General features: G+C 40.8%; 2 protein-coding genes across 2 annotated transcripts; both read right to left on the reverse strand.

Annotated features, from left to right (window-relative positions):
* Positions 1-3,315: 3,315 nt before the first annotated feature.
* On the reverse strand, positions 3,316-5,878 carry LOC135672349 (zinc finger protein GAI-ASSOCIATED FACTOR 1-like). Its single transcript, XM_065180810.1, has 4 exons — positions 5,600-5,878; positions 5,106-5,502; positions 4,782-4,981; positions 3,316-4,317 (listed from the first exon to the last, which is right to left on the reverse strand). The coding sequence occupies exons 1-4, from the start codon at positions 5,736-5,738 to the stop codon at positions 3,548-3,550; spliced, it is 1,506 nt and encodes a 501-aa protein (XP_065036882.1). The 5' UTR covers positions 5,739-5,878; the 3' UTR covers positions 3,316-3,547.
* Positions 5,879-11,911: 6,033 nt separating this feature from the next.
* Positions 11,912-19,129, reverse strand: LOC135643568 (aspartic proteinase 36-like). Its single transcript, XM_065160682.1, has 12 exons — positions 18,755-19,129; positions 18,445-18,565; positions 16,912-17,339; positions 16,654-16,810; positions 15,143-15,222; positions 14,953-15,049; positions 14,701-14,773; positions 14,369-14,554; positions 14,042-14,166; positions 13,333-13,434; positions 13,160-13,257; positions 11,912-12,415 (listed from the first exon to the last, which is right to left on the reverse strand). The coding sequence occupies exons 1-12, from the start codon at positions 19,009-19,011 to the stop codon at positions 12,247-12,249; spliced, it is 1,893 nt and encodes a 630-aa protein (XP_065016754.1). The 5' UTR covers positions 19,012-19,129; the 3' UTR covers positions 11,912-12,246.
* Positions 19,130-20,390: the final 1,261 nt, after the last annotated feature.

A 20,390-nucleotide genomic window follows, 5' to 3' on the forward strand; every position in this document is an offset into this window, starting at 1 on the left:
CGATGTCATCAAAAGTCACTTTTGTCTTTGCTAACTCGAAGCTTTTGTTAACATGGACTCGTCTTTGATGATTCCTGAGGCTTTTGACAGGCTTGGCTTTAATTTCCTGTTGAACAGAGGTACACTAGAATTCTACATTGTAGACTCCAACCTATCCAATTCCTCCTTTGATTAGATCAACAAGTAGAAGCTTTCTCTTTCCGAAATGTTAATGCTCATCGACCAAGAGGAAAATATTTATCCAAATTATATCTCCACATCTAGACAGAACGATGAGTCGTATCACATCTACGCCAAGAGATCAAGCGTGCAGAACTCGGAACTCCCCACATTTTTGTGTGTGTGTACGTGTACACGTGTATGCACTGGCAAGCAAAGGGAGCAGCGTGGGTGCAATGCGCATGCAAAGGGTCACTTGCACGACGACGAACATGGCGATCGTCGACGACAGGTGTAGGCACCACGTGAGCGTTGGGCCCACGCGGGAACGGACTGCCGCAGCCTTTCCTCGACCGGTGGGTCCGGTCGGCCCCACCAGCGTCACTCGTTTTGTGGTTCCCACGACATGGGTAATCTGGCGGCCGTCCATGCATGCACCCAAGCACGCATCACATCAGGCAATGAAGGAGCCACGTCACCGGCAAAAGACCCACCTGTGGGCCACCATCTCACGAGACGAGCCGTGATGCATTTGACCGACGCATCGGGTGACGGTGATCGGATGCTTACGAGTCACATCCTCTTGTTATCTGTTTTCATTGTGTTTCGGCACACAACATAATGTCATCACAGGTTCTTTTCGGAGGATAATCTACCCACGTTATAGATTAAATATATATTTTAGTTTTATTTTAACTCGTTGAAAGTGAAATATTAAATTAGATCGCATCGTGCATATTAGATGTCTTATGATCGGAATCGATCGTATTAAAAATATAAAATATTTAATAATCAGAGTCTATCATGTTGGAGATAAAAGATATCTCGTAGTTGGATTTAACTACATCAAATATATAAATATTTTATAATCAAATTTAATTTAATAAAAAATATAAATTTTTTTTATGATCGAATTTGAAATTAATTATTGTAGATTCTAGTTGTTCCAAGTGTCGAGGATTTAGTACCGATCTTAATTCTTGTTAAGACTAAATTAGTTAAATTTAATATAAACTAGCGTACGTAAAGATATTTAAAGTGAGAAAAATTTTATAAAAAATAATTATTCAAAATGATTTGATATTATTTGGACATTAAACGTCAACCGATCCATCGAGCATTATGGATGATATTATTGTGTATCGTGTCGATCATACGAGCTACAACTAAATGTTTAAATAAAAATGATGTGAAGTTAGAAGGTTTACACGCAACATTCATTATTAAATTTCATAAGGATTCTTTTATTTAAATAAAAAGTCCATCGAATTCCTCCTCGGTGATTTTGGAGGCATCCAACCCGATTATAATCGATATTTACGATTTACCAATTAATAATAATAATATAAAAGTTACATAAAATAATCATGAGGTAGAAGATAGTCAAAGATTTCGTGTCTTCGTGTATAGATTCAGTGCATCCGCCTTCAATGAATGTGATTATTTTGACGACAGAACCAGCAATCGGTCCGGACCGACAACCTACCCTGCAATTGGACCCCTAATGGATGGGCCCGGACCGGACCGGTTGTGTTTACAGATGTTAAATGCGGGTCGGTCGAACGCTGTTTCGAGTCCCATTTCTAACACCTCAACTACTGTTAACCCCATCTCATCTAAAACCTCGTCCGGTTCAGTGACGAGGTCTCATTTCATGGTTCGAACGCCGAGCTTATATTAAATCCAGACCGTCCATCGGATGAAATTGCCGATCATCATGATCAACGATACGGCTTGCAATTACCAACTGAACCATACTATAATAATATAATTAGAAAATTTTGAAATATAAAAAACATATATTTGTTGTGTGTTTGTGTTTTTCTTAACATTCATATTCAAATCGAATGAGAAGATAGGAAAAGGAAAGGTAGAAGATAACGTGAACTTGCAACCAAACAGCTATCCCTTGAATGAGATCGAATCCGACATCAATTGATTTGTGCGAGGATGGCTGACTTCAATTTTTTGTTTCCCAAACACAAAAGAACTCATCTTTCTCTGCCACACACATCTTTCACTACGACATTATTATTAGCTTTCTTTATATTTCGAGGACTTACTACTGCCTGGATAACTATGTAGCTGTTTGCTGAAAATAGGCTATCCACATTTCTTTTTTTTAGTTTCTTGCATATCGGGTGATTGTTAAATCAATATATTTATATTTATATTTTTCTTAAAACGTATTCATATATACCCTCCATAGCTTTTCCCCATCACCTAATATCCTTTTATAATAGTTATGATGACAATAATATTAATGACATTTTAGTTATGAATAATTAACCATTGAGAATATAAGTATAATTGATAATTCAACCAGTATAATATATTTGAGTGATTTTTCTATAAATGTTGCTCTTTTTAGGATTCTTTTTAGAGCCTCATGTTAGATTTTTTTTTATGCTCTTATTTTCATATAATATCCTAAATATTTATCTTCATCACTCGGCTCTTGCATCTTATCATGATCATCTTTGCCTCGCTTGTGACTCAACAAGAGGATTATCACTGGGCAGGACAACGAGCAACGACATATCGTCCTCCTTAAGGATTATATTTCTATATTGTAATCGTTCTTGTCAATCAGGAAAGTGAGAACCTATGTGATGTGGGCACAAATGGTAAGAGCTCAAGTGGGGAATTGGATAGTGACGGTATAGTTCCAAACCCGAGGAAGATGGAGTCAATATTGATGATGAAAGAAGACTTATGACGAAGCTACCACTTTTATCTTTATCAAAATAGATGGACATGAGTTAATAAAGGTCGACAACGGATGCGTCAAGGAGACGAGGGTCTGATGGTAATAACTTGACAAAAAGACGAAAACAAGGAAGGAGGGCATGCTTGAGGATCTTTGTGACCTTCGCAAAGATACGACAATCATAGAAGATGGAATGGAAGCAACGAGAGCAACGATTGAAGATAAATATTTTAGAGTATCATAGGAAAATAAAACACCAAAATAAGATGGTCTTCTTCTTGGCCTCTTTATCATTAATACCAAACTCGGAAGGTAGCGAGGCGCATTATATTATAACAATGTGTCCTTTCCGTGGCCATACCAACATTAGGTTGCCACATTAATGTGAGTTTGTGTTGCATCGATGCTGGAAAGGAGGGAGGATGAGACAGGTTCTTTCTGACTCATTTACATTAATTTTCTATCACTACATTTAGACTACTATATATGAGACACTCTTACAAATTAAAACCTATTTAAGTACGCTCTCAGCATTTTACTATTCTCTTCCTAATGAATAAATACAAGTGAAGGGAAAAAGTGCTGCTTTGTTTCTTGCTTTGCTTGACGGCCGCTGTCAACTAGCGTCCGATGAGAGCTCCACTCGCGCGAATAATGAAGGGCACCGGCGTCCTGTCGCTACAGAACTGAGGGGCTAGCCGGCTTCCTCTCCGCTCCTTTCCACTCTCCAGTCGCCGCTGCAGATCTCATGTCGATTCCACCGCCGGCCGAAGTCGTCAATGCCGATAGCCCGCCTTTGGCGGAACCACCGACTGCCCCCATTCCTAAACCCAGCAAGTCCAGCGTCGTCGCCGGCTTTGCTCTGAACAACGACGAGGACCCCGTCATCAGGTCCGGCTCATAAGCGAGTCCGAGCCCCAGCCATGCCGATAGCATTGGTGCTCCTGGCTCCGTTTCTGGTTGGTGGTGGTGCTGCTGCTGGCCCCATTGCAGGTTGCTACCCTGGATCAACTTCTCCTGATGCCCTGTTGGAGCATCGAGGCCGAATCCTTTGAGGAAGGATGACCCGGTCGGCGTGGCGACCATATGAGCTGCCTTCTGCAGCAGCGCGGTCGCGGACATGTGCGGGGAAGGCGCCGGTGGTGCGAACAGACGTCGGCCATGAGCTTGTGCCTGCGGCGAGAACAACGATGCTGGCCCTCCGTTCGTGGCGAGACCAAGCGAGGGAGGTTCCATTAGGGGCCGGTCGTCATGGCCCACGGCGCCCATGCGGTCCGACAATAAGGTGGTGGTGTGAGCGGCAGCGGTGGTGATACTTGACGCGAAGAGGCTCGCAAACAGGCTAGTGTTGCTCCTGCTGCTGCTACTGGCGGTGGCGCAGCTGGTGTTGGCGATCGACGTTGACGGAGGCGGCACGTACTGTAGCGATCCAATTGGGTTCTCCAGCTCTGCAGAAGGAATTGTAAGCGGTAAGCACGCCATGGGAAAAAGAAAGGTCCAAGAAGAAGAAATGATGCCATCGACATGAGTAAATCTCCCGTAACTTTAGATTCATTCCGACTGCTTATGCTCAGTAGCAGCAATGCAAAGTTCTAATCACACACAACTTTCGCAGCTCGCTCTAAAAGTCCCTTCTTTTTACCTTCATCATCTGCCCACAAAACTCTACCTTTCTCTTCTCCATTTGAATCCGCAGGGAGTGCTTCTCGGGCCGACAAAAGATCCCAATAAACCGTGTCTTATTTCTCGCTAACTTCGCGTGTTTTTGTTTTGTATTGCATCGAAATCTAAGATCCGATCAGACCCCTTCGTTTCTCTTCTCCTCCCATTCCCTTAATTAATAGCATTCCGCAGACTGAAAGAAGCCATAGAAGAGAACAAAGGAGGAGGGAGGAGGAGGAGGACCACAGACCTTGCCGAACCAGCGGCTCCACCTGTTGTAGCGAAAATGGTGGCGCGACCACTGCGGCCGCTGCTGTCGTTTCCGAAACTGCAGCTGCCTCTCCGTCGTCCTCTGCAGAGGGCTTTGGGTCTGTCGGCGGCGACGCTGTCTTCGAGCTCTCCTCCGCCAGCGCATCGCAGATTGCTCTGTGGGTGACGAAGCTATCCCTCCTAACCAACCAAAGCGAAACACCATATGAAGGAAGCGAACAATGAGATCTACGATCGGAATCGAAGACCACGCAACAAAAACGAATCATTTGGGTGGGGAAGTTATCGGGAACGAGTCGAGTACCGGGAGAAGAGGGTGCCGCAGTCGCAGCGGTACTCGCGGGTGCCGCAGATCTTGGAATGGGCCTTCCAGTCGGACTGCACGGCGTACTTCTTGGAGCACTTGTCGCACGTCCACTTTTTCTCGCCGTGCTTGCGGCAGAAGTGTTTCTTGATGCCGGTGAGGTCGCCGAGCGCCCGCGACGGGTCGTGGTGCACGCAGCCCGCCTCCGGGCACACGTACACCCGCTTCCGCGGCTCCTTCCCCGTGCGCTGCCGCAGCTTCCACGGTAAGTTGTGCCCCCTCCGGTGTAGCTGCAGGTTCTGATCCCGCTGGAATCCCTTGCTGCAGATCTCGCACACGAATCGATTTGTGGCCAGCAGGGTCCTCGGCGACAGCGCGACCACCTCCGCCTCCGGATCTACCCACCCCACACAATCCCATTCGAATGACCACAATAAAAAAGGGGGCAAAAAAATTTCACTTTGACACCATAAACCATTTCCAATTTCACTCACCTGGCGTTCCTGGGAGGTTCCTCTTCTTCTTGACCACCGCAATCGACGGAGGCGGGAGAGGAGAAGGTGGCGCAGGGGCCCGGACCCGGTCAGAGGAGGAGATGCTGGCCTCGCCGGAGCCGGAGTTGGAGATAGTCATGACAGAGGAATCCTCCAATTCGATCACCCAAATCTCTCTCTCTCTCTCTCTCTCGCTCTCTCTCTCTCTCTCTCTCTAACGCTGACACACGCAGAAAAGAGAGCCGAAACAAAAAGGAGAAGCTTTCATCAGCTACCAGTCTTTTAACACTATCAAACACCAAGCTCATCCAAGAGCAAGCCGGCGCTCCCAACCACCGTTCCACCTTGCCGGCCCGCCAAAAAACGGGTCCACCGGCGGTACGCAGAAAACCGCCAGCATCACGAGAAATAAAGGCGAAACGATCACAAAGCCGAGAATGCGGACTCCTCTTATCCGGCAACACCCGAGGGAGGAGACACAGAGGAGTGCTGCTGCTGTCTTCTCGGGCGGCTTCTTGCTCTGCAAACAAAGGAAACTGAGAAGCGACGAGAGCAGCGACGTAATCAAAGAATGTCGGGCGAAAGCGGTGGGACAAGGGATTCGTTGTGACGTGGAGGCATATTAGCTGTCCACGTCTCGAGTAGCATGGTTCTTCTCGTCGCGTTGCGTGGAGCTCTACCGACCCATTATATATTTTCTTATTCTTAGTATTTATCTATAGTCTTTAACTAAAATATAAAATTTAGTGAGTATCATTTTGGGATCGTCAGAAATGCAACAGTGTTTTTCATCTGAAAAATTAAAATGACATTAACTAAAATGGGCATATAGTTCCGAATTTAAAATCAAAAATCGATATAACAATCAATTCCAATTTTGATATGTTTAATAATATAAATGTCACATCAATACCTTTACTTAATACATATATTTAGAATTATAATGCTGTCACTTTTTTCAAATATGAACAATAACTTTGAGATATAAAAATCGACATGATATTCATATACAATCTTGATTTAGTTTTTTTGAATCATCTACTCACGATTAACTTAAGCTTCGATTGATTTATATTAAAAATAATATGATATAATTTTTATATATCCTTCATTGATTTAGTTTTTTCGAATCATCTACTCACGACTAACTTAAGCTTCGATTGATTTATATTGAAAATAATATGATATAATTTTTACATATCATTCATAAGTCATCGTAATATACCAGTGGCGTAAACCTAATAAATTTTCATTCTTTTCGTAACCTTCAAACAAATAAATATGTGATGTAAGAGACAGAAATAAGAAAACAAATAAATCAACGATGATGTAAGAGACATACAAGTAAGAACTCAATGTAAAACATAAATGGGGCTACAAACCCTCCTTTTTTGATCTTACAAATCAACCATGTACTGTTGGTAAAGATGGATGGAAGGATTAGCTCATGAACTTTACTGCCATCAATATTGAACAGAAATTAGATACTTTGACTTGGTTGTTTTTGGGTGAGACGAGGCTTGTTTTAGCTTTTGTCAATTTTGTTCTGTCAATCAACTTATCATTACAGATAAATAAAGATTAAATACATTAGCTACATCCAAATCAATTTTTTAGACTAAAAAATTATGAAAAGAAATAAGAAAATAAGAAACTTGGGAGGAAAGGAATTTTGTCTCTTTGTAAACTCTTTTGTTGGCGTAAAGATGTATGAAATTTGATTTGATTCTCTTCTCAAATCACGATGTTTTTGAATAGAAATAATATATTCCGAACATCCTTCGTAGAAAAGAAAAAGATCTTACGATAAAAGTTATCCTAGATGAATCCTTACAACTATATCATTGGGTGCATTCTCAACTCAGCTCTTTCGATACGCAAGTCAATCAAAAATTGATGAAAAAAAAAGATAAAAAAAATAATTTAAATTTTTATTAAAAAAATTATATGCATAATTGGCAAATGATTCTTTTTATTTTTTATTTGATGGGTTGGTACCCACGTGTCAAATGTTTTTATCTTTTATCATCTTTGATTGACTAATAATATGGTATTGTCTCATCCTAACTTCATTATCTTTCTAATAGTTGATAGATTTCTTTGCTTTGTTCCTGAGATTAAATCACTTGACCCTTTGATTTAAGAATATTTTATTACCTACCTGTATGGTGGCCACTTTAGTGTGAAATCATTATTTATATCACTAATCATTATCATACACATGCCAATCATAATTACATTTCCTAACTATCCCCTTCCTTTTCCAACCTTTTCACAATATGATTGGGTTCAGCTTACTGACACCAATCAGATGCAAAGCTTCATTGTATTATGGCCAACCAAATTTACAATCTTTACATCTTAATCTAACAAGTCAACAATGTGGATTGATTTTAGGCAACCCTTATGATATTTTCTCATTGTCAGTATCGTCTCTCTGCAAGGTTTGATCAAACTTATCCATCATGATAGGTTTTGGGATCATCCTCTTGCTCTCCTGGCCTGTTCTCTACCTTGTGCTCTACCTGTACTGATGTTATGTATGATGTGGGGCCTGAATTGGTGCCAATGCCTCATCCATCCTACCTTTATGGGAGGATAGATATTGCGGTCAATGACCGCTCTCATTCATTTCAGCTTCCACAGATTTCGTCAAAGTAGTCCTCTTTTGGAAGCGACAAATGGGGGACATTTATTGTCTCTCCTTCAGCCAGTAGACGCCAGTTTGAATGGATTCGTATGGTACGACGATGGCTCCTCAAAACAGTATTCAAAGATCAAGCGAAGACAAACGATCCAAGAAACATGGCATGACATCAGACTCTGCAATGAATGCGAGAGAGGCACAGTAGCACGCAGAGTAAAATATTTGTATTATTGGATGAAATATTGGATTGAAAGATAGTTTCAATAATAAAATATTTGTATTATGACATAGATAATTAAGATATATATTTTTAAAAAATAAAATATTAGTAAAAGATAATATTTTAGAATATTTAAATTTTATTAATTTTACTGTTTGTATAGATTACATTAAGAAAAAGAAAACTAACCATAGAAAAAAACCATAAGAAGTAAAGAATTCCTTAAGATTATTCATATTGATTTCTGCATACCACTTTATATTCTCTATTTTAATAGAAAAAATATTTTATCATATTTATAGATGATCTATCGATATAGTTATATTTATCAAATACATGAAAAGTCTCATGTTGTTAACCCTCTTAAAGTATGCATAAATGAGGTTAGAAGAAATGTTTTGATCATGATTCATCATCCCTCGTGGAAATTTGCACATCACCCTATGCATAAACAGTACTTCTGTATATAAATGTGTTCTTATACATTTATGGCTTCAGGAACAGCAGAATACTAGACGTTGAAGCTTTTGGTGGTGACCAAGGGATGATTTAATTCTTTGCAGGATGCAGTTACACTGGCTGTTCACCCATCATAGATCGTGTTAGACAACAGATATGTCATGGTTGGTGAGTCAGCACGACTAGGTACATGGGCTAATGTTGGGAGCTTTCTGTAGGGTGATTCGGATGATGAGGTACCCAAGCTCTCGGGAAGGAGTGTTGGTTGGCATTGGTCGGGATCGAGGCTGATTGGCGACTCCTTGGTGCCGGGCGGATCGCGCTCCCATGTCGAGTCCCTCACCGTCGATGAGTGATCGCCCTCCTGCAAAAATGGCCTCCGTCGGGTGGTACCTGGCCGTGGCCCCTCTGACGAGCAAGTTAATAACGAGAGGGATTGCTTTTTTCCTTTTTTTTTCTTTCCTCTCCCTGGTCGGAGGCCAGTCAGGGGTTTTATACTATGGCACGAGGGCTGATGGTGCATTGATTTGGTGTTGCTGCTCCTAACCCCCGAGAGATGGGATGACCCTTCTAACCGGCCGTTGTTCCGGGACGGGCAGAGCGGCATTAGACGGCACCGTCCCGAGCTCCTGGGACAGGATGTGGCATATCTTCTTGGTACGAGCTCCCGGGAAGGAACGGGACGGGTGGTGTTGGGCTCCGATTTGGCATGCGATGTCAGGATTGACTCTGCGGATCAGGTTGTCAGGGCCTGTCGTCCTGGTCGGTTGGATGACCGGTTTAGCGCGGGTCGAGTCGATGAGCGAACCGAGGTGACCCAATCAGGGCTACGAGCTATGGATCGACGTGGAGTGACTTGGGCATCGGGGAGGGGCATAGGGTCAGCCGCGTGGCATGACTCGGGCGTTAGGTTGTTTCAAGATGCGATACGGGCATCGGATCGGCCGCGAGGTGTGACTCGGGCCTGTGGGTCGAGCGGCTGTGCTCGTGCTCAGGTTTTGATGCCAGAGGGTCGTCTGTCGAGAGCGATCTGGGGCGACTCAGGCAGGAGCTGGAATCGTGAGTCGAGCGATTATGCTCGGGCTCGAGCTTTGGTGCCGGCGGGTCACTTGTCGAGAGCGATCTGGAGCGACCCGGGTAGGAACCAAACCTACGGGCCGAGCGACTATGCTCGTGCTCAGGTTTCAGTGCCGGTGGATCGCCTATTGAGAGCGATCTGGGGCGACCTGGGCAGGTGCTGAAATCGTGAGTCGAGCGATTATGCTTGGGCTCGGGCTTTAGTGCCGGCGGGTCGCTTATCGAGAGCGATATGGAGCGACCCAGGCAAGAGCCAGACCTGTGGGCCGAGCGACTATGCTCGTGCTCAGGTTTCGGTGCCAGCAAGTCGCTTATCGAGAGCGATCTGGGGCGACCCGGGCAGGAGCTGGAATCGCGGACCGAGCGATTATGCTCAGACTCGGGCTTTGGTGCCGACGAGTTGCCTGTCGAGAGCAATCTAGAGCACCCGGGCAAGAGCCAGACCTATAGGCCTAGCGACTATGCTCGTGCTTAGGTTTCAGTGCCAATTGGTCGCCTGCCGAGAGCGATCTGGGGCGACTCGGGCAGGAGCCGGAATCACGAATCAAGTGATTATGCTCGGGCTCGGGCTTTGGTGCCAGCGGGTCACCTGTTGAGAGCGATCTGGAGCGACCCGGGCAAGTGCCAGACCTGCGGGCTGAGCGACTATGCTCGTGCTCAGGTTTCGGTGCTGGTGGGTCGTTTGTCGAGAGCGATATGGGGCGACCCGGGCAGGAGCTAGAATCGTGAGCCGAGCAATTTTGCTTGGGTTCGGGCTTTGGTGCCGGCGGGTTGCTTGTCGAGAACGATCTGGAGCGACCCGGGCAAGAGCTAGACCTGCGGGCCGAGATGTTAGACAATAGATATGTCGTGGCTGGTGAGTCAGCATGGCTAGGTCCACGGGCTAATGTCGGGAGCTTTCTACAGGGTGATTCGGATGATGAGGTACCCGAGCTCTCGGGAAGGAGTGCTGGTTGGTGTTGGTCGGGATCGGGACTGATTGACGACTCCTTGGTGTCAGGTGGATCACGCTCCCATGCTGAGTTCCTCACCGTCGATGAATGGTCGCTCTCCTGCAAAAATGGCCTTCGCCGGGTGGTACTCAGCCGTGGCCCCTCCAACGAGCAAGTTAGTAACGAGAGGGATTGTTTTTTTCCTTCTTTTTTCTTTCCTCTCCCTGGCCAGAGGCAAGCCAAGTGTTTTATACTATGGCACGAGGGCTGATGGTGCGTTGATTCGACGTCGCCACTATTGACCCCCGAGAGATGGGACAGTCCTTCTGACTAGCCACCGTTCCGGAACGCGTAGAGCGATGTCAGACGGCACCGCCCCGAGCTCCCGAGGCGGGACGCGTGGCATATCTTCTTGGTACTAGCTCCCGGGATGGGACGCGTGGCGTAGAGCTCCGATTTGGCGTGTGGTGTCAGCGGTGACGTGTCCATGCCGCCAAAATATACCATATCAGATTGTTCATTCCCAAATCACCTATTTCAAATTTTAATTTTAATTTTTTATTTTAAAAAATAACCCTTCAATTAATTATTTATTAGATTATTGGAAGGGACATATTTATCGTTTGAAAGGACTTATGATCATCGATTCGGAACCGTTGACCCGATTTGACTCCTGAGGATGATCGGTTCAGTTCCCATTTGAACTGAAGCGTGATCAGATCTGCTGTAAGGAACCATTCCGGCCTGGAACATAGTCTGGTTGGGCCAGAATGTATCTGACTCAGGTGCCCGTAATAGTAGACTAAAGAACATCACCCAGCTGAGTAAGCTTAGAACAAAGATTGTAGTCAGGACCTGTTGACCACAAATAAAGCTCATGGTTGTAACTAAGGCCTATCGATTGCAAATTAGGCATTTAAGTCAGTGATAAACTAGAAAATTAAAATTTTCTCCCATCATGCATTTAACAGAACAGCTCGAGTAACTTTTGTTGATTGACTATCTACATGACAAACAAGCAAACTACCGTACAAACTTGTGATGACCTGCCATATTAAGAATAATCTATTTCCAAGTTCCTGTTGATTCCTTCCATTCCAAGACAAGACAAAAAAAAAAAAAGTCTCCAAAACGCCTTCACAAGGGCAATTGTTCTACTTTGCTTCCTTTGTAAGCTTGTAGTAGATAATAATAGGCAGAGTAGACTAATTCAACCTGTGACATGCTTCAATGGAATTGCCCGAGCTTTTTTTATGACAATATTGATATTATTAAGAATAGGCGAAGAGTTAACTGAGCCGAGTTGTATAATCTACAAAGGTTGAAGTTCTTGTTCAGGAAGAGGTGAATCCACTGGCCGGTATTGCCCAGGCCCTTTGTTCCGTCTCCAAATGTACCACACCGTGAGGGTCGTAAAGCTGAGTAAAATCACCATTGATACTCCCACCAGAAGTGCAACCGTATGCCATTGCCACCAAGTTCTACACATCATAAATTAAATCTCGAATTAGGATAAGAAAATAGGAACTTGAATATTTCAGATAGATGAAAAAGGCTCTGATTTATTAGAAGCAGAGCACGAACACAATAAGAGAACACTGGAAGAAATTGAACAGCTTCATTAAAGTTAAATAAAGAATCCGGATACTCCAGAAAGGATAACCCACTATTAAACTAGATAAACAGAAGTTAATGGCATGTCAATTGTGAATTTTTCATAAACTAGATTAGTTTCACCCAATAAAACTTTTACTCTTCACATGTGGCATTGCTTTATTCTTTTTTTTTTATGTGGGCAAAACAACTCAATATTAGACACAATCTTTCAGCAAACTCACGATAGAATATGCTCAAACACAAAATACCAATGGAAGCTAGTGGCTTTCAACTAAAATCAGCAAGAGAAACAAGTCTAGTATACTTATATGAGGATCTACTTCAATGGAACTCATTTATTTCTTGGATAACATTGTAGGACCTACCCAAGATATTATGTAGGATATCTATCTACTTGCAATAACTAGATATCAAGAAGCATATTACAAGGTTAACTTTGACAATATAATGTCATGCTGCCTAATCATTTCCTGAGAAAAGTAGAACGAACTTATTATTAATAAGTGAACAAGTTCTTTGCTTGCAATTGCTAGTACATTGGACCAACATAGGGAAAACAATTAAAAAGACTAGGAGATGAACAAAATGCTGACCGAGAGTATCAGTACCTTCTTGATGGAGGCTCAACATTCCATTCAACCAACTGATAACTTCCAAAATCTTCCGGAAGGTGAACTCGATGCTCAGTTAAACGAGATATTATATCCTGTGAATTAATATTTTTGCTTTAAGTTGAAAGTCCTAATATGTAAACCTTCTAAAATGCCAGAAAGCATATTACCATCACTGTGGTATTAGAAAAGAAATTAGAAGATCCAGCTGGAAAGATTGACCATCTCATCAGGGTGCCATTTCCCTCGCTTGTTATATTTATTAAATGAACCTGTAAACAAGTAAATTCAGCTTTCAACTAATACAGGGATGACAAAAAAACAAGTACTTTAATATCTTGCAACCATCTATCACAAACTAGAGAAAGTCTATCAATAACACATTGAAGATTGTATCAAGAGCAAGGTATGCAATTTCGTACCATACCGGAGTTTCGACGTTCGTTCAGTATGGTACGAAACTGTATACCGAGCGGTATACCGTTTCCTTCTCCCACTCGGGGCGACGTCGCCGAGTTGATATATATATATATATATATATATATATATATATATAAGGCGACGTCGTGTCACCTTTTCCTTCTCCCACGCGGGGCGACGTCGCCTCGTTTATATATATATATATATATATATATATATATATATATATATATATATATATATATATATATTCTTTATATATAAGGCGATGTAGCGTCGCCTCGGCGACGTCGCTGAAAAAGGCGACGTGACTTGCATACCTTGATCAAGAGTGGGTCCTGTCTAATCATTCAAATCAGGCACTTCTACCTTGAAACAACTAGAATTTCATGGTCGATTGGGAGACTCATCAAGTGGGGCTTTTTCCAAGATACAAAGAAAGAACAAGCTTAATCTTACCTGATTTTTATCAACTTCTAGCTCGTGTGCGATTAGCTCTGCTAGTTCCTCTGTGTGGGGCAACAGTTTGGCATATGTAATATTCAAAGTCATATCAAAGGTAATGAGCCCAATTTCAAAATGATCTGAAAAAAAGTAAGAATCAAAGCAAACCTATGTTATTTTCTCACAGGAAATAATTCATTTTCTAGCCTACAAGATATGCTTAGACAACATATCCTACTTGCTTGCAACTAATAACAATCTTGAAAGCCTTTTGACTTCAATTCTAAAGCCACTGATTAACTTGAATCTTCACATAATAATAAGCAGAAGACAGACATTTACCAAATAGATCACTAGGAGAAGGAGCTGGTGAGTCATTCATTGTTGCATGTGTGTTTTCTGAAGGTGCAGGTGAAGGGACTCCACCAATATGCAATCTCTCCCATAATACAGAACAGTTGGTCTTCCAAAATCCAATCTTTTCATTCTGACGGTCATAACTTACCAGAGTATTGCGAACAATAATACCTGTCAGAAGAATCAATTAATATATAATTAATGAAAATGAAACATCATTTAACATTTCAGATATAATTATGTTGTAAAAAATGAAATGAAGCTCACATAACCAAATTTTACTAAACTATGTGGATTCTGTAAATATGATGTCGTACCCCCCAAAAGTGTTGTCAAGTCTTTTCCATTCTGAAATATTCCCAAGCAATAAGCACCACTAACCTTCGAGTGCTTTATTTTGGAGGGGAAAGAGAGAGAGAGAGAGAGAAAAATAGAGAACATATAAGTTAATCAAAACAATTGATAGTTGCACATTAAAAAGCAATACGGTAACAACTATAGAATAAATTATGGACACGATATTTATCCATTATATTAACGACGTCTAATGAATTTATAGTGATGTGTACCCGGAACAAGTAGTTCTCTGGTGAAAGTGAAAGGTTTTCTCCATTGCCAAATACCATCTCGACCTTTGGGAAGAACTTTGAGAGTTCAGAGACGTCACTGGGAACAGTTCAAGACGGTTTTTAGTGAGCAAACAGTCGGCGAGAGATTTATATGTTTGACAAGCTTCTAGTTATGATATGGCAACAATACCTTCCAGCACCAGAAAAGCAGATATCCTTGTAATTTGGATCCGGTCCAGGAATTTGCTTAAGAGATAGCTTACTCATGATCTGTATGATTCGAAAAAATTCAAGAATCAATCAGTTAAATTGCATAAATATAAGATGATCAAGTGTTCTTCAGGAAACAAGCATCAGCACCAAACAAAAGTGTATTTTGTTACACAAAATAGATAAGTCTGATGCTTAAGCTAAATAGCTCAGGAAAGATGAAGGCCTGTGGATATCTTATGAATGAGATCACAAAATTTCCATAGTTATGGACCTTTGACCGATGTGCAATTTAAAATGCCACAGGCTATTAAGATAGTAAAACATAATGAGATAGGATGAGCCTGAAAAGTGAAGACAGAGACATTGGATAAAGAATGAAATTTGACTTTATAAGGGCCACTATGGAAAGGTGAAAGCAGGAAAAATAGAAGAAATCATGAGCAAGTATATTTATATGCTTGTCATAGGATATGAAGCACTTAAAAGGAACAGGAGGTGAGAAAATGGAGAGTATCAACCATGAAATTTGCAAGCGATAATGCAGCTAATAGCTATTATCTGTGCGAAAAAGTAGATTGGTTGTATTATTATCTCAAGAACTAGGAGACTAGAATCTAGAGTCCATATCTTCAAATATGTATATAGACCAAGGTTCACTGTACCACAATGTATTGTCTGGTACAGGAGGTATATGTTGATCCGACAAGGGACCAGTACGGGTGGTATATATCGATTTGTTGGTACACCTCACCATACCGTGTCAGTATACCATTACAGTGTTAAGCAGGTCGGTACACCGGTATGAACTAATAAGGCGAACTATGATATATAACTTGCAAATGTAATTTTAGTTTTATTGATCTTGAAATATTTTTAACTAACAAGCAAGGCTCTAATTTTCATCTGAATGGATGTGTAAAGTACAGCAACATCCAAATTGCATATAAACCAGTTAGTAAGATATTATTGCAGAATGTAGACATATGGCAGCCCAACTAATCTAATATAACCATCTTTACCCAGATATATACTATTAGCACCATGCTTTAAGGTGTCACTCAAAAGTTCAAACTTTTCAGCAAAAAGTTTCTTAAAGTTGAAAACTACAAGTTATCACAAATTACAGTCATAATGGAAAGGAAGAAAAAACAAAATTTGGCACTTGATGCCAAACATGACAATTTTAGTTCTTAACGTTTTGATGGTATACTTATATCTTAACACTCAATGTCTAATCAGCAAGAAACCCCAAAACACAGGTGCTAATATCAGCTTTTGTGTTAATTTCAGTAGGAATTTTCAACTATCAAAGTTCCTAGTCCACCTAATTGTGACATTGTAATCTAATCATTATGCTGTATTTTAAAATGATATTGGCTAGAGAGAAAACAATATCATAGTAACAACCTCAAAATATCCAAAATTCATCATTGACACTTGTAAAAATAAAATGAGGTAACATAAAAGAAATTCAGAAAATGATCTTACAGCATCTCTAAATGCTATAAATGCTTCTTCTGGTAGATATGCGTATGTGGTTCCACTATCCAACACTGTGCCATGTCTGCTATCAAATATCTTTGGATCTAACTGCAGCGGCTTACCATCCACGTCTATTTCCTTCAGCTCAATATTGTAGTATGGGCTGTTGCCATCCCGAGACAAGTAAATCTGGGAAATGTATCATATGGATATGCAGAGACACTCTAAAGTTTGATTACTCCAATAAATGAAGATATGCCATACCTGCGAACAGGATCTGATCGGGAAAAAACCATGTCAGGAGGTGGAGTTATCTCACCAAGAACCATAGCACCTCCACCAATATCCATCCCCCCATAGCATAAAGAAAATGAATCATTAATAACACCCTTTTCGACGAGCTGGTCCATTATACTGAGCTGCCCACGGCCGAGCCCAATTATGCCATCAGCATGTTGACTAAACAAATCACCAGTTTCAGAATTTTCACAGCCAAAAACAGCACGCTGAGGTTTAAGCTCACTTTCTTTTCCAAATGATATGAAGTCCTCACCAAGCACACCACTGCTGGAGCTCATTTCAGCATATTGCCTCTCATAAACACACTGCTTTTGCTCTTTATCACAGGTACAATCAACATTGCATTTTACAGGTTCATATGTACTTGACAAATCAGGTTGAAATCTTGGGTCCTAGACATCAACAGTTCAAATCAAGGTAAGAAGGCATACACAATAGTTTTCTAGGACACTGATCATTCGTTATCAGGATATATGAAGATATAACATAACAAACAAATGCAATCCATCTAAAAAATGTTCACCGCAACAATTCACTGAACTTAGAAAAAGCAATATGTTCCCCTAATATATCTGCAGCACAGAAACAGAATAACAACTATGCTTATCCTACTTTTTTTAAAAAAATCAGTGCAACTCTTTTAAGTGTAAACAAACAAACAAACACCTGAGATGTCTAACCGCTCAGGATCTAAAGAACAGATCTATGCTTAACAAATAAGAACAGATTTGCGAATCATGATTAACCATTATTCCTTCATCTAATCACTTTCTAAGTTTAAGGGAATTGGAGGATTGATCCTTTGTTGCATAATCTTAAGCAATGACAAAGAATTTCCTTGCAAATGTGCATATTATGTTCTCATAGTCCACTCATTTTGATGGGAAATAGCTTGGAGCAGAAAAATGGTAAAGTATAATTAATAGCCAAACCATGCTGCATTCTTAAAATAGTTTATTCATATGGGAATGCCATCATAACTGTCATAACTTGTTTTTAGAATTACTTTCCTAGCTACTAAAATTTTCAACATGACATTTATTGAGAAGTATCCACAGTTGGTAGTTTGAAGAGTGACATGAATGATTTTGTAGTAGTAATAAATCTAGAAGCATTTCTCTCCTGTCTTACAATTTTTTTTAATGAATTTTCTCTTCGTCTAAGCTGCCCACAGTAACTCATATCCATGTTATAAGTCAGGTATAATTAGTCCGTTTTCCAAAAATCCAGTCAGTCACTACTGTTCTTGAATCTATGATAGTTAAGACCTTTACAAACAATACTAAGGATGGCAGGCATGTGGGTTTTGAGAAACCAATAACCTCATAAAGGAACAAACCTATCAAATGTGCGACCTATTTGATCAATAACCCACAAATGAAATAGAAATCTAGCTGTCTGCATCATAACTCGGCATCGCCAATGTGATTATTTCTGATTGGAAAAAGACATTAAAAAAATGAAATATATCTCGGTGCCATCAAGACAGAAGAAGACCTGATGATTCCCACACTGCTCGCAGGTGGAGCAAGGAACGTATGTGACAGTGCTCCCAGAGTCCACGATCAACGCAAATTCCTGAGGCGGTGTCCCGATAAAGAGCCTCGTAGTGTAATACCTAATATAACGTACAAACAAATAGATCTATCAGCAAAAGAAACCTAATTTTAAGTGTGGAACGTAATCATCCCCAAAGAGATCCCAGACGCAAAATTCCATCAGCATAAGCAAAAGGAATCGAAAGAAATCAAGAATCTAAATCAATAGATCAACGGACAGAGCAAGAGAAAGAGGGAGCGGCACGCACCCATTGGTGAGGAGATCGTCGTAGAGCCTCATGCGGGCGTTGGCCGTGAGCTGCCGGCCGAGAAATCGTCTCGCCACGGCGGATCGGCGGGTGGAGTTCGCGCGGGAAAGCACGAGCGGCAGCACCAAGTGCGAACGGCCTCCGGGAATGGAGAGGGCCTGGAGGGAGGGTTCCGGCGTTCCAGCGGCGCCCACGACGAGGAAGAGGAGGAAGAGGAAGCAGGAGGCTGCGGCACCTCGATCTCTCGAGCGTGCCATAGAGATAAGGGATGGGACTCCGCTCGAGGTGGCCGGGGGGAGGCGGAGAATGGCGGAGAGAGGAGAGGAGAGGAGAGGAGGGGAGAAGGAAACGATCGTCTTGGAGAAGACTTCGCGAACGAGTCATTTGGGGGGTTAAATTTGGCGTTGTGTGCCTTCGAAGGGAGTCGGTCCGTTGACAACCATCGCATAAGTTTTACCCGGGTGGGGTCCAATGACACCAACCCACGTGGAAGGCAGTCTCACTGTGGACGGCCACGATGGGGTTGACCGAAGCAAGCTGCGGACGAGATCGGAAGAAACGCTATGTCCGAATCTCGGCGTATCTAGGCTATCAGATCCGCCTTTGGATCCCGCATCCGACGGTGGAGAAATATTATCCCGTAATTTTAATTTTCTTGAATTTTACTTGTAGTGGTTGAAGGAAAGGCTAATGCGCCTAACGTGATGGCAACCTCTGTCTTTATCCGATCAAAGAGGCCAATACTATATCGTTAATCATTGTAATTGGTGCATATAATTTTGATCTTTGATGTAGTCACTGATGTTTTTTTCTTCCTTAATATAAATAAAATATCATAAATAATATATTATATTTATTTAAATTATTAACTTTGGTTAAAAATAATTAAAATTTAATTTTGTAATCATATAAATAAGTTAACAATTTTATCAATCAATTAAATTATTAATTTATTTATTTCTTAATAGTGATGTAATTTTAAAAAATGAATAATTTAAAATTTATTTTTATATGTGGATCATAAGAAATAAATATTATATTTTTTATGTGTGAAAGTAAAATAAAAATTAAAACTAAATTATTACTTATTAGGAGAGTTCATCGTCTCCGATGGAGCTCTCGCCTCCTCATTTTCACTAAGGTAGTTGGAGGACTAAGGAGAGAGATTCATTCATAAGAGAATCTTCCTAGCATCCCTTTTTTTTTAATCAATTTTTATTTATATTTTAAATTTTTTTTTATATTAGAATTATTATAACTTGTATGATGCATATTAATATTTTAAATTAAAAAAGTTATGATTAATAAATAATTATCATTGAATTATGATGTTAAAATGATTAATTAATTTAATAATAGTTTTAATTTATTTAATTAGTCATATTTATATTTCAATAAATTATATATGAATTTTTATGATTTAATTATTTTTAAATTTTGAATCATGAACCTAAATTAGTTAATTTATGAAAAAAATAGATTTGAGGTTAATTATTATTTTATAATATTTTTAAAGTATGATTTAAAATAATAAATTTTAATTTAATAAAATGGGTTAAATTATGGTTAGGTATGGTTTGACCCATGTAGTTATATATAACCTGACTCATGTAATTAGTACTGGTCCAGCCCATAT

This window comes from Musa acuminata, chromosome BXJ1-4 (assembly GCF_036884655.1).
Source record: "Musa acuminata AAA Group cultivar baxijiao chromosome BXJ1-4, Cavendish_Baxijiao_AAA, whole genome shotgun sequence".
Lineage (NCBI taxonomy): Eukaryota > Viridiplantae > Streptophyta > Magnoliopsida > Zingiberales > Musaceae > Musa > Musa acuminata.

Excerpts from the sequence above, each read along its gene's own strand:
- LOC135672349 (XM_065180810.1), bottom strand. The coding sequence starts at position 5,738 with ATGACTATCTCCAACTCCGGCTCCGGCGAGGCCAGCATCTCCTCCTCT. Across the intron at positions 5,503-5,599 it reads GAACCTCCCAGGAACGCCAG|ATCCGGAGGCGGAGGTGGTC; the intron begins GTGAGTGAAATT and ends TGGGGTGGGTAG. Across the intron at positions 4,318-4,781 it reads GGAGCCGCTGGTTCGGCAAG|AGCTGGAGAACCCAATTGGA; the intron begins GTCTGTGGTCCT and ends TTCCTTCTGCAG.
- LOC135643568 (XM_065160682.1), bottom strand. The coding sequence starts at position 19,011 with ATGGCACGCTCGAGAGATCGAGGTGCCGCAGCCTCCTGCTTCCTCTTC. Across the intron at positions 17,340-18,444 it reads AGCAGTGTGGGAATCATCAG|GACCCAAGATTTCAACCTGA; the intron begins GTCTTCTTCTGT and ends GTTGATGTCTAG. Across the intron at positions 14,167-14,368 it reads TTCTCCTAGTGATCTATTTG|ATCATTTTGAAATTGGGCTC; the intron begins GTAAATGTCTGT and ends ACTTTTTTTCAG.